This window comes from Lacerta agilis, chromosome 2 (assembly GCF_009819535.1).
Source record: "Lacerta agilis isolate rLacAgi1 chromosome 2, rLacAgi1.pri, whole genome shotgun sequence".
NCBI classification, from domain to species: Eukaryota; Metazoa; Chordata; class Lepidosauria; order Squamata; family Lacertidae; genus Lacerta; species Lacerta agilis.
Genome location: NC_046313.1, coordinates 64,627,186 through 64,641,683, shown reverse-complemented (window position 1 = coordinate 64,641,683; position 14,498 = coordinate 64,627,186). Strand labels below are relative to the sequence as shown.

The following is a 14,498-nucleotide window of genomic DNA, read 5'->3' as shown; positions in this document are numbered from 1 at the left end:
TAAAGACTTGGTGTGCTGAAATGGTAATGGAGGGTCTGAACTTAAGATCTATTTGAAGTCATGAAAGAGCTGCAGGGGGAACTGACAACAAGCCATTGTGCTAAGACTTGCTTCCACTGAGTGGAATGCTGTTTCCCACCACCACCAGTTATTCCTGAATCAAAAGCCTGTTTTGGCTTAGGTGATGTAGAAAGGGAAGAATATAAGAGAGAATCCTGAGCACTTCCTTCATATTCTCATTCCCCACCTCTCTCATTTACATGCACACATGTGCCCCTCAAGGCATATTATTCTGTATTTGCAAAGGCAACACTAAGCACAGGGACGTGATATGGGCTTAACTGGATTTTTCTCGGAGAGATTGCTTCTTTCAGTTTGTGTTCTTCAAAGGGAAGGTAGATGAAAGGAGGTCAATTCTGTACTCATCTCCCACTAGGAGCTGTCTATGCCTTTTGGGCTTCTCTTACTGCCGCCACCCAGTAAGTCAACACCCCCAAATCAAATACTGTACTTGAGAACGCATTCCTGTGCAGCTTGGAACAAAGTGCCACAGTATATTCAACAGGGCTTTTTTCCATATATATATATATATATATATATATATATATATGCGCACAGCATTGCAGTTTTAAAAACACTTCACCAGCACAATCATTTCTGTTCAGAAGTAAGTCCCATGGCGTTCAATGAAGTTTACTGCTAAGTGAGTGTAGGATTTCAGCCTACGTGTTTGATTTGAAGGCTGATTTCCCTCTATAAAGATTCAGAGATTTGCTGGACACCTTATGGTGCAGCCGATGACCTTGCTGCCATTAGGTTTCCCCAGCCCAGGTAACAAACAAACGTGGAGCTGAAATTCCACTGAGAGCAGTCCACTCTCCCAGTGCTGTGTGAAGAGTAAGTGATGATTCTGTAGTATTTGTCCCTTTCCATACTGCTGGCCTGTATCTTAGGCTCCTGCCGTCTCTTCCTTTGTACCAGGAAATGAGCCAACAGATTGCTCATTTTCCCATTGGGTGTTATGTTCTGCAGTGAGGGGCTGCTTGGCTCCTCTAATGAAGGTTCTTCACCTTGAGTGAATGTGAACCTAATACAGTAGCAGAAAAGCACAATGGCCACATGTGGCTGCAAGTGCGTATTTTGGAGTCTCAGGAATATAGGGCCATTTGGGGGAGGGGGAGCTGGGCTGGTTGTGCATTGTTGCTGAAGTTTTCAAGACCGCAGAAACAACTGTAAGCACAGAATACATAGATTATCAGGGTTCACCTCCTTACTTGGGTTGGCTTTGCAGGGAGCTGCTTTTGTGATTTGCTTATGTCCATGTATATTATTTAATGTGTTAAGGTCCTCGTGCACTAAGCTCACCGTATCATTTTTGAACAGTGAAAAAAAGATGCACAGAGGAAGCGGAAGTTCCCATCCCAGGAAAGGCAGTTCTTTCAAGGAGCTTTTGACAACATTTGAATTTTCCACATGTGGACCTTGCTCTTCAAAAATGATGTGATAAGTGTCGTGCAGGGGAAACGGTTTACAGTGTTAAAAAGTGGGTTGGTCTGGGCCTTGGCAGCTTCCAGAAAAAGGGATGTGCTCCCATGGGGAAAGGCAGCTCTTTTAGGTAAAATGTTTAATAAGGTTCATGCTTTTCTCTAATCGGGAGCCCAACAGCTTTGGAAACAAACCCTATGCAGTACAAAAACCTTGCAGATGCTAGGGAGCCTTGTGGTATATGCAGCTCAAAAAGCCCCGCCCGGTCTTTGTCCAACATGCCATGTTGGCCAAAGATGCTCTGATTTGCAATGTAAAGTTTGTGACAAACTGCATTACAACTCTCTGTTGGCGGGCTGTTGTTGCCAGCTAAGAAAAGCACAGAGAAAACTATCTCTTCATGAGGGTTCGTTTTAGGGATGTTTCCTCTGGAACAATCCACATTCAAGTTTATATGAAGAGCTAGAGATGAGAAGAAGGGCCTACAGTGACATGAGCAACAGATTCCAGACTGATGGCAGCTCCCTCTTCCACCATCAGCTACGGAGAACTTCACAGCATAGAGGAGACAGCTGGGAGCATTGGTGGTCTGACCACTCCTCACCATATCCTCTGGAAACCAAGCTGTTTGCTTTGTACCCTGGGATGGATATCTGCACCGGAATCCAGTAGCAAGAAACAGCCCCTGCTTGGAATCACCCAGTCAGCCCAGAATTTCACTACTATGTCTGGCACCCCCAAGTGGCGGCAGCTGCAAGCTGGGGTGGCACTTGGGGGAGGCGGGAGCTTTGCCTGCAGCTGCTCTGTCCCCCAACATTACAGTCTGTGACTTTGTTAAACCACCTATTATCAATAAACTGCCACTACATTCACAGTTTAAGGAGCCGCAGAATCTTTCTTTCCATGCTTCTTTGAAATAATGGGGGAGGAGAGTATTTGGGGCAATTAATATCCTAGGCCAAAGTTGGGGAACATGTGACCCTCTGAGTTGTTGTTGGACTACAAGATCCACCAGACTACAAGACTACAAGAACACCAGCCATGCTAGCTGGGGCTAATTATTGGCCAGCTTGAAGGCCACAGGTTCCCCAACTCTGTCCTAGGCTGAAACCTTGCAATCCTGTGTTACAGGAGGGAGATGACCATTTTGAATACTTTTCTCTGAAGCAGCACTGGGAGTTTTTAGACTCGTAGAGACTGATTCTAGGCATGGTTAGTTGGAAGTTCCACTGTCTCCAGTGACAATTACTCTTAGGTAAGCATTCATGGTGTTGCATCCTTAGACAAGTTCCACATAAGAAGTTTATGAAAGAAAGTATGTCAGCAATGTTTGGGAGGCACACTTAATAATTGATCTTTCTTACTCCATATTATATTTAAAAATTCTAGCCTTGGTTTATAAGACATTTATGGGGCAAATTTTTCTTAAGCAGTAAATACAGAATGTTTTTAAATGAGCCGTAGTTTTCTTATGTTCACGGACACAGATTTGAATTCCATTTTTCATTTTAAACACTCTGAAACAACAAGGGAAAATCCACTTCTTTAGCACACTCTAATTATCCCCAATTTTATGAAATAGAAGGTGGTTCAAGATTAGCTTTTAACTCATCTTTTCAGGCAGGTACATTCTGTTACCTTGATGAAAAGTTGCCTGCCTGTACATTTGTCTGAGGCAGGTAGAATTATATCCACGCACTTCACTAGAAAGAATTGTAATGCACTTTAAGAAAGCAGCTAACTACAAGCAAGTTTGTTGTAGCTAGTCTTAAGTGTTCTTGGAAATGCCTCTCCTTTCCCCACTGGCAAATAAAACTAAAATTATGCACTCTGCATTGACAGTCAGCAAAGCAACAGACTGCATTTAATGTTTGCCTGTCAACATAAGCCAAGCATATTTTGGGTTTAGGCATGAATAAGTTATGTTCTACATTTCCTTCTGCAAGGCACTGAGCATCTCTCATAAAGTTGGAGCAATTCTCATTTTTAAACATCACTTAGTGTGTTAAAAAGACAAGAATGAATTACTGCTGGTGGGGCGGGATGAATCTGTAAGACAACTCTGCCCAGACATCTTGCTTCTAACCTCTGCACCCTGAAATTTTGTTGGAAAAGCTAACCGTTCTGATACTTCTGCCTTTCTGCTAATTCAGGAGAAGCCCAGTCTGCTGGAGAATCTAAAATCCTTAATGTCCAAGCAGCCATTGTGACAGAGCAGCTAGGAGCAACAGGCTAAACATTAAAGGCTATCAACTAACACTGCCCCATTATAGTTGCAATCGTTTATTGCAGAGTTCTTACTTTGTGGCTGCACAATAGTAAAGCCAAAATACAGAACAGCTTCAGTGAAAGGATTTGGGGTTATTAATATACAAACATAACTAGAAGGGAGAGAGGGGCATACAGCATTGTTACTTGGTGGCAAATTCTTTGACTTTGTGCTGGTTGCTCATGCCTCTAAAGGAACTGCTTGGCTATGTCAGTATCTGCTTATTTATCTACACAAGACTAGTTTACAGCTGGCCATTAACACCTCACAATACAATTTTATACTGTACAGTATACCATTACATACCAGTAGGTGCCATTAGATGTATATTAGATGAGGAACCTGTGGCCCTTTAGATGTTGATGGACTACAATTCCCATCATTCCTGGCCATGTTGACTGGGGCTAAAGAAGTTGAAAGTCCAACATCAAAGGGGCATAAAGTTCCCCATCTCTGTTGGTAGGGAATTGAAGATACTCTGTGGACCTTCAGATGTTTGCTGGACTATAACTCCCATCAACCCCAGTCATGAGGTTGAATTGTAGTCCAATGGCATGTGGACGACAGGTTCCCTATTCATAGAATCATAGAATTGGAAGAGACCACAAGGGCCATCCCAGTCCAACCCCCTGCCAAGCAGGAAACACCATCAAAGCATTCCTGACAGATGGCTGTCAAGCCTCTGCTTAAAGACCTCCAAAGAAGGAGACTCCACCACACTCCTGGCAGCAAATTCCACTGTCGAACAGCTCTTATTGTCAGGAAGTTCTTCCTAATGTTTAGGTGGAATCTTCTTGTAGTTTGAATCCATTGCCCCGTGTCCGCTTCTCTTGGGAGCAGCAGAAAACAACCTTTCTCCCTCCTCTATATGACATCCTTTTATATATTTGAACATGGCTATCATATCACCCCTTAACCTTCTCTTTTCCAGGCTAAACATACCCAGCTCCCCTAAGCTGTTCCTCATAAGGCAACGTTTCCAGGCCTTTGACCATTTTGGTTGCCCTCCTCTGGACACGTTCCAGTTGTCAGTATCCTTCTTGAACTGTGGTGCCCAGAACTGGACACAGTATTCCAGGTGAGGTCTGACCAGAGCGGAATACAGTGGTACTATTACTTCCCTTGATCTAGATGCTATACTCCTATTGATGCAGCCCAGAATTGCATTGGCTTTTTTAGCTGCTGCATCGCACTGTTGACTCATGTTCAAGTTTATGGTCTACCAAGACTCCTAGATCCTTTTCACATGTACTGCTCTCAAGCCAGGGGTCACCATCCTGTATTTGAGCCTTTCAATTTTTTTTGCCCAAGTGTAGTACTATTCTTGCTGTAGGCCACTGTGTATTTAGCAGCACTTCTAAGGAAACAAACACAGTGCTCTACTGAGAGCTTTAACTTCAATGGTGGTACTTATAGCTTTAAATTGAATTTTAAAAATTCAATCCAGCTGCCACAGAATCCAGGTCCTATTAAGACCAGTTCTCAAAACAGATTGAGCTGTAAAAGAACCATGCTGGACTATTACTTTGGGTGATGACAACTCTGAGAACAAGTAACAAAATATTGGGTGCAGTGCAGAAAGAATAATGGAAAGAATTTCTATGAAGTCTCTTTGTTGAAACTTGTTTGCTTCCCTAGTATTTTCCACAGCACCTATTCAATTTGCTGAGCTTATACAACACAAAACAGAGGTTGCGCCAATTACCGGTACTCCCAAAAATCTGATAATAACATTCTGCATATTCTTCTCTGATGTCTCTTCATCCAGTATCAAACTTCCCATCTAATGAAGTGGATCATCTACATGATTTGGGCCATACAGCTCTTGAATGCATGTGCCCCATTTCAAACTATTTTAGTGGCATCTGTTTTTTCCTTAGCGACTGGCATGAAGAATTTGTTCATAGAATAATTTGTCCTCAGCAGATCTGGCAACTAGGCTAAACCTCTTCCTTCTGGTACCAGATTTCCTCAATCTTACATTTAATTATCAGTCAGAAAATGTAAACAAATTTGATTCTACAGTGCAATAACTGGACAATCAAAGAGGTTTTTCTGCAAAAAAATAGTTAATCCTATAATAGCTTAATACATATCAACAGCCTTATTCAGCAGAGCAAGCTGCCAAGAATCTGCCTAACATGGCTTGTCTTATAAATCAGACTGTTCCAGATTACTAATGGTTATATCAGAGCAAATGAAATGCACTCAGTGGACAGCCATCACTATACTTAACTCATTGTTATGAAATAATGCTTTGAAAATAAAGTTTTTCCACTCACTCCACTTCATGTGTCTTCAAAACTTCATGTGTTCCAAGATGCCCAATTGCTTTATTTACATAACCATCTTCCTGCAATTTGCATCAGCCATGTTTACATCCCTTTTCAAAATGTCAGTGTAGCACCCCGTCACAAACCGTGCAGCATAAACAAACCATAAGCAAGAGTCCTATACAGATCTACCCCAAATAAGTCCTACTGAATTCAATGGGGCTTACTCTAGGGTAAGGGGGTAGATTATTGCAGTCCAAGTCATGTATCCATTTCCATACCCAGGCTTTTCAAGTCATCAGCCTGAATGTTGGAACTGAATTTTGATTAGCAGGCCCTGATATAGGAGAAAGAAACTGGGGTGCGTGGGGGCTCAGTGGTGGGAACCTGGGTTGGAAAACCTCACCTTTTCACCCCAATGTCAGCTACTTCAGGGCTGCCCACATCCCCCAGCTTCCTGCAGAGTGGAGGCTGGGGAGGCAGAATAGGTGGCAGCAACCGCACAGGCGCCAGAACAGGGAAGGTGCAGTCTTGTCACCTAGAAGCAGGTGCCATCTTTGCAGATGGGAGCAGACTCCCCTCTCCACAACAAAGTACACATGTGGATTCTGGACATGCATGCAAGGCAAGCCAAGTCTTACGAGTGAGTGTAACATGCCCTGTCTTTAAAAGCCTGGTGGGCAAGTCATGGAAACTTGTTGGGGGCGTCTTCATCACTTGTGTCCAGTTCTGAATGTCTTGCCTTGTTCCTGAATCATGACTCTTGAGCTCTATGTCAAGCTGCTGTGCCTGTGCTATTAGTTACCCGGATAAAGATCTTTTTCTTACACATAAGAACTCGTGTGTGTGTGTGTGTGTGTGTGTGTGTGTTGAGTGGTAGCAGGACACCGAATGCATGAGGAACTGAGAACAGTTGGCTAGAAGCTGGCACCAATAACAAAACAACCAGCATGTGAAAGAGCAGCACATTGTAGATACCAACAACTGGCAAGAGAAGAGAGCAAAGAATAAGCTTACATTTTTGTTTTCAGTTCAGTCAAATAGAAACACACAGAGGGAAGCTTGCAACACACTACTCTCTGCTGACTGACTGATTGAAAACCCACCTGGGCTCATTCTAGCAGAGGAGTAAGGGCTACATAAAGACCTGGGCCAATGGTGGCACCCCCTTTGTGGGGAGGCAAGAGCAAGGGCCACCCCCCATAACATCTTCTTTGGGGGTGGCCTTGCCCTAATTGTTGGGAGAGAGACAGGGGACATGTGTCCGTGTTAATTCTCCTTAACTTCTCAGTGGCATCCTTCTGGAGTGGTTGTCTGACTTAGGGGTGGATAGCATCACTTGCAGTGGTTCTGGTCCTACTTGGATGGTCATTTCCAAGAGTGATGATTGGGGAGTCACTGCTGTCATAATAACATCATGCAGAAAAATCCTTATATACCAGTGACAAGGTTTACTTACTTGAATAAGTGAACACTGTTTTATGTGTATATATATATTTAACGGAACCATCTGGCACTTGATGGTCACTACAAAACATCACCCCACAAGGTGTAGAAAGCACCCTCTCCATGCAGAAAGACTCGGTATGATATTGGCTAGCCACACGTGACTGCACAACAGTAGCAGGTTCACTTCTTTGGTTTCATTGCCGTAACCACCACACCCACCAAATATGGCCGCGACAGTGAAGCCCTGGGCCACAACACGTGCCCGCATTCATCCTCTGGGATTGCTGGGTATTTCCCTTCTTGAAGCAGATGAGTCATAGGTCAAAACTCCTGCTGTGCTAAGGCATCCTAGGGGCAGGACAAGAGAAAGAAGGAAATGTGACCATGTTTTCCCGTGATACTGAAAGTCAGGTTTTAATCAAAGAGGTGTAAGTCTAAACATTTTCTTTCAATCTCACTTCCTCCTTGGTAAAATAGGAAATAACATCACAGGGGGAAACTCAAGACAAAGATAGTAAGAATTCTATAACAGGAAAATATTAGGAAAATGAAGCCCTTCTTCTCTTGGAGACTGTTTTCCGAAGAGGAAACATCTGACCCATATATCCCTAGGCAGGTGTGAGTGGGAATCAATGCTGCACAGAACGTTCACTACTCTGTCCACCTGAGTGAGGAATACACCTAACACAGTGGTTTAAATGTAATTTCAGTTGGGAATCACTTGGACTAACCACAATCCTTCCTCTAGGTCAGTGGTTCTCCAAAGGATATGGCGCACCACACTAGTTGTCGCAGGAGAGGGTGGCAAATGCTGTGGGAAGATTCAAGGACAATCAAAGAAACATTTAAACATTTCAGTGTAGTGTAGTGTAGTATAAAATATGGATAGATATCTTTTCAAAATGAGAGCAAAAGCATCATGTGAAACTGCAGGCTCACACCTCTCATTGAGTTTGTATACATCCTTAAAGTACATATGTAAAAGGCTCATTTATTATATATTTTAGGAAAGATTTATGTTCTTATGTAGCTGCATTGTTTATTTTTCTCCTCCAACAAGCTTCCATCTCAACATAATCCGCAAACCCAAAATATAGATTACTGTTCATAGCTTTGTGACCTCTTGAAAAGTAACACATTAGAAAAATTGTTTGTGTGCTACTGCAGCCTGCTTCATCAGACAGAGAGCTTTCCAAACTGTGTGTTGCAATACATTAGTGTGTAGAGGTATTGCATGAATGCTCCCCTTGCCCCTCCTGGGACAGGAAAGCGTTAATCTCTGGTTTGCTAGTAAAACTGAATTACTGTGTCACGAAATGATGCAAAACTGAATGCCATGAAATGACGCGTGTCCAAAAAGTGTGTCACCAACTTGAAAAGTTTGGAGAGCTCTGAAAAAGGTGATCCTCCATTGTCAGGTACAAGGATCATACACCATGCATCTGATGAAGTGAGTATACTCCATGAAAGCTTATAACACAATAAAATTGTGCCACAAGACTCTTATTCTTTTTTATTTGTTTATTTACTGCATTCATAGCCCATCTTTTTCCTTCAAGGAGTTCAAGGCAGCGTACATTGTTCTCCCCCCTCCTCATTTAACCAAAACAACCCTATGAGGTAGATTGGGCTGAGAGAAGACAGCGACTGGCCCAAGGTCACCCAGGGAGGTTTTCAAGACCAAGAAAGAGATCCAAACCCTTTAATCAAGTTCACCATCTTTCCCATCTTCAACTCCAATTGTCACCCTGTGTCTGGGGGTAGATGAATACCCCCAACACAGGGTATTTCACTGGTGGAGATTACTCCACCCCTCTCCCTGCCAAGGAAAGTTTCGCAGGAGACATTTCCGTGCGTCAACGTCTGGCTGGTGTCAGTCACACTGGGCTGGGGAAGAGAAACATGGCAGCCTTACTCTATCAGCTTCCTATCCTCAGGAACTCCTGCTCATCTTTCAAACCACTTTTGCTTTCCCTCTTTCTGGATTTGACCCCTTTTTTTCTTTGACCGGTGGTGACCCAAGACATAATTGGTGGGGCCTGAGCTGCAACAGCCGGCGCCCCACAACCCCGGCCCGGGCGCCCCCGTTTGACCTGCAAGGAAAAAGCTCTCCCTGTTGAATTAGGGTCCCTGCCTCTCTCCCTCCCGGGTCCCTGGCCTCCCTCTAACCTATGGGCACGAGCGGATTCTCGCGGATCTTGCGCCGGAACTTGTCCCCGAACCTCTCCTCCGGGTGGAAGGCGGTTGGCGTGAAGCCCTCGATCAAGGGCGGGTTGTTGGGGTCGAAGGGCGGCGGCGCGCTCTGAGCCATGGCCAAACAGGCGCCGGAGGAGGCCACAACACGGGAAAGGCGGACAGGCTGCTTCGCGCTAAGTTATGCTTTGACCCTCTTCGGTTACCGTACAAAAGAGGCGGCACACAGGACCCACCGTTGCCCAATAGTGCTCTTGGCTGGGCCGGAACCGCAATACGAGCAGGTGTATTTCCGCCCGCCGTGTTGCTGGGAGTCGTAGTCCCGCCTGACTCTTCTCTCCTGCAGGAACGCAACCTCGTCTGCCGAGTCCGTAGAACTACGTTTCCCATCGGGCATCGGGGCGACAGGTCTTTTCCTCTTCTGTCGCTCCCAGAGGCTCGGGCTTCTTCTACCCGTATTAGAAGCCGCGTGTGGCTGGATTGTTGCGGCCGTTATTACGCCGAGTCGCCGCGATGCCCGAAAGCCAAAGGGAAGAGCCGGCGGCAAAAGTACAACTATAATGTCGACCGCAAGAAGCAGAACAGGGCTTTCGCAAGCGCGCGGCGCCCCGCATAAAATGGTGAGTGGCCGGGAATTGGGCTGAAGTGGAGGCGCCAGGTGGGGGCTTAGTAGAGAGAGGGCGGCAGAGAGAGAGAGAGAGAGAGAGAGAGAGAGAGAGAGAGGAGCCGGGCTCCTCTGGCCGACCAACCTTCGCGTCTTAGCCGGGTGGGGATAGGGAATGTCGGATCTCAGTCAGGAGGGCTCACTCACCCAAGACCGGCCCAAGGCATTTTGGCACCTGAGGTGAACCACAAAATGTTGCGCCCTCTCGGAGTCCCTGCAGATCCGGATGCCTCAGGAATTAAAATAGAATCGTAGAATTGTAGAGTTGGAAGGGACTCCAAGGCTTATCTGGTCCAACCCCCTGCAATGCAGGAACTGGCTATCTCTAGAAGCACAGCAGAACCTGGTGGTTATGCACTGCCACCTTTTTTTCAGCTTTAGCCAGTCACCGAAGTTAAAACTGATAAAAGTACAATCCTCCGTTTGTTTCATTTGTGCCATTACTGGTGAGAAAGGCTGTTCTGTAATCCCTTCTATAGCGCCATGCAGGGCATAGCCTACGGGTATATAATGCAGCCATTTGGCTGAAGCTAAGCAGGTCTCATCAGCATCAGGATGGGTGACCACCTGAGAATCCTGTGAATCTTGAGCTCCAAGGGGGAATAAAGGTGGAATATAAACAAACCAACCAATGAAATATAGACAAGTAAATGCTGTATGGTGTGTTCTACATATCCTGCCCATGGAAGACAGAATATTTTTCTGTTGTTCGTAATGCTTGGGAGCAATTCTGGAGGGTATTGATTACTCCAGATCAAGTACTGAATTGCCACTGGGCAAAGTTAATGGTACCGTAGTTCAAAGACCCTTCCCAAGCTAGACCTATCAGTAAATCAGAATTAAAAGTACTCCTGTGGAACCATGTAGACCCCTCCCCATGTAGTAGCATTCCACCTACTTTCCATGTGTTGAAAGATTGCAGGCATTCCAGGAAACAAGCAGGCTTTTAAAATTAATGAAATCAGGTAGAACTGTCTAGAGTAGACAAATGTGGCTAATCTTTTCCTCTAAGTTAGTTGTGTGACCATTCTTATCAGAGAGGGGAAAACCCCTTCAAGAATGCATAATATTAATGTATGATTCTTTCCTCCTCTCAACCCCCATCTCTGTCCAGTACCCAAATCCGACATGCATGGGATAGGACCAAAACTGTAAAGCAGAACCTGGCAGAAATGGGCCTGGCTGCTGATCCAAACAAGGCTATACCCATTCCAAAAACAATGCAACAGGTGAGTAGTGATATGTAGGTAAAGTTTCCAGGGTGGGAGTTCAGCCAAAACTGGGTTGGTTATACCAGTTTATGGGTGATGGATGCAGTCCCAGCAAGACAATATATACAAAACGGAAGCTGCAGAAATAGCTGGGGAAATAGAGTAAGGAAATGCTACATCTATGCCTGGACATATGGTCTCATATGGTGTTTGGCTAGACATAAGGTATGCATGAAAGCAGTTGCTAAAATGTTATTTCAAACCTGTTTGTGTCAACATAAAAAGGTAGCATTCAAATTCATTTACGCTTTCCCACTTCACCCTTCATACTAGATACAATGGTCAGAAACACAAATGGTCAGGTGGAGAGTTTGGTGAATTCCAAACCTTGGGATATTTCCATGGTATTTCTGCTGATTTAGTAAAAATCTGCATCTTTCTGTAGCACCCTTGATGAGGGATAGATTTGACACCCCACGAGAGGTGGTGGACTTTCCTTCCTTGGAGGTTTTTAAGCAGAGGCTGGAGGGCCATCTGTCATGGATGCTTTAGGTGAGATTTCTGCATTGCAGGGGGTTGGACTAGATGGCCCTTAAGGTCCCTTCCAATTCTAAGATTCTATGATCCCAAGGTTCCTTGGAACATAAATTGTGTGGGTCTGTGGAAGTACTGCAGAATGATTTTCCCAATGATAACTTATTCTAGGGATGCTACCAAAATTTGAGTTACTTAGTAGTCTGAAAGGACTGCATTGGTGAAGTACCATTGCATCATGTTTGCCTCAAGTATTATCACATTTGCCCTTTTGTGAAAGACAAATCAAGTGAAATTTTGTTATTCCTGTGCTTTTATCTTCTCCAGTTAATATTAATGAGCATGATGAAATTAGAAAAACAAATAGGGTAGTTGGGAATCCTTTTGGAAAGATGAAAACATGCCAGCTAAGGAATTTATAAAGTTAGATATTATTTTAGAGCATACAAAGCCATGCATAATAAATGTATTTGTATAAAACATGATCTACCATGTCTTTTAAAATGCAGGTGCTGAAAATGGAAGTGGATGGACAAGCAAATGTGAAAACTGTACGGAAGCCATATGTACTAAATGGTTGGTAATAGCTTCATATTGGCAATGTACAGTGTTGGCCTGATGCCTCATAGTGAAACCTTTTACCTGAACTGTTGTAACTAAATCCTGAGAGCCACCATTTATCCTATTCAAATTAAGTGCAGTATTCTGGAGTGTATCAGCTCTCATTGTCAAGGAAACACTGGCGATATCATGCATAGTTTTTGTTGTTGTGTGCAGTTTTTATATCTTGGAGGCCACTTCTGTCTGAACCCCCCCCCCCAATCCTCTGTTAGACCCCAAAGGCTGGCCGGCCACAAAAGGATCATGCCAGTTGCATTTGGAGCATGGTGAACTGCTGGTTTGCAAGAGGGAACGTGGGTGACCTCAGTGATCCTACTAGTTGAATCTAGCTGTATTTATTCTGCTCGAAAAAGGCCACACAGGGTGCAAAAACGCTTCCCTCTTCTTCACTGCCTTTTTTTTTTTTAAACACTTAAAGAGTTGGAATCTGAGGCCAGCCTCCCAGAGAAGAAGTCAGAGACACTCTCCCGAGATCTTATTGACTATGTCCAGCACATGATCCAGAGCCATGGTGAGAACTACAAGGTAGGCACTCTTTGTTATAGAAGCTCCACAGTGAATGGTTGCAGCTGCTAGCATTAGAATGTCCAATTTTCGGTATTTCCTGGTTTCTCTGTTTTTTTTAAAAAACAAAAACTGCTGAGCATGCTCAATGCCGTTTGCTTCCTCTTTTCATCCATAGTGCTTTCCTGTACCCTGAGCTGAACTCCGTCTTCATTTTCTGACTGCACTCCTATGGCTGTAATTTTCCATTTGCTTTGTGCACAGCCACTTGTTGACTCTTGGTGTACACTATACTGCTTGCTTTCTGGGTGTGGGAGGCCTCCTTAAGGCTGAGGTAGCTCATTACAACTTTACTCTTTGCCTCCTAGGCTATGGCACGTGATGAGAAGAACTATTACCAGGACACACCAAAGCAAATAAAAAGGAAAATCAATGTATATAAACGCTTCTACCCTGAGGAATACCAGACCTTTGTTGCCTCTCTGCAGCCAGAGAAGATGGAACAACAATGATTTTACTTGCCAAATAAATAGGCAGAAGCAGCTGCACCTATATTATTTCAGATGCTAGTTTGCCCTCAAGTGACTTCTCGACAGGGACTGAAATGTTGGATTATCTATAATTGTGCCCTTTGAAGAGAGAAAATGGGAAGGTGTTTATGTAGATGGGACTTTGTCTGACCTCTAATTGTTGGAGAGCCCTTGCTGCATTCTGCTTGCACCATCTTAGCTTTGGGATAGATCCAAGTTGAAATAAACTTCTTTCCCAAGCCCCGAATCAGTAACAAAGCACAGTCAAAGGATGTTTCCTGTTCTTGCTGTGTGACAAGCAGCTTTGCCAAACCATCTGGAGAACAGGTGGGGAAGACTGTCCTAAGGAAATTTTGGTGCATCATTCAGCTATGGAAACAAGAAGTTGTGGTAAACCAATGTAATCAAAAGTCAGTATGTTTTCAAGCATTCTTTTATGAAGAGTAAAATATTTTTAAAAAAGTTTCTTTAAAAATCGGTCTCTTACTATGGAAAGGTTCTCACTTTCTTTTTGCAGCTGTATTATTTTAAGTCATATTTTTTGTATCAACAGATCCACCCGTGAGATGACATTACACAAGTACAAAGGGAAGCTGACCTTGGGAAGGCTCCTATGAAAATACACACACAGAGAGAGAGAGAGAGAGAGAGCACTTAAATGTAATTATGTACATGTATTGGCAGTGGCCTTTACACTCCTTGAGTTCTGCCTTTCTTAACAGTAATAACACATGACACTGCTGGCCTTGTGATACCTTTAGTTGC

General features: G+C 44.0%; 2 protein-coding genes across 2 annotated transcripts; one reads left to right on the top strand and one right to left on the bottom strand.

The window, feature by feature from the left end:
• Positions 1-7,461: 7,461 nt before the first annotated feature.
• HIGD2A (HIG1 hypoxia inducible domain family member 2A) lies at positions 7,462-9,900 on the bottom strand. Its single transcript, XM_033140408.1, is given in 3 exon segments — positions 7,462-7,698; positions 7,700-7,824; positions 9,646-9,900. Coding segments are annotated over 3 exon segments (309 nt in total). The 5' UTR covers positions 9,788-9,900; the 3' UTR covers positions 7,462-7,656.
• NOP16 (NOP16 nucleolar protein) lies at positions 9,786-14,181 on the top strand. Its single transcript, XM_033141853.1, is given in 7 exon segments — positions 9,786-9,917; positions 10,016-10,256; positions 10,259-10,289; positions 11,448-11,562; positions 12,588-12,654; positions 13,118-13,224; positions 13,572-14,181. Coding segments are annotated over 7 exon segments (837 nt in total). The 3' UTR covers positions 13,716-14,181.
• The last annotated feature ends 317 nt before the right edge of the window (positions 14,182-14,498 follow it).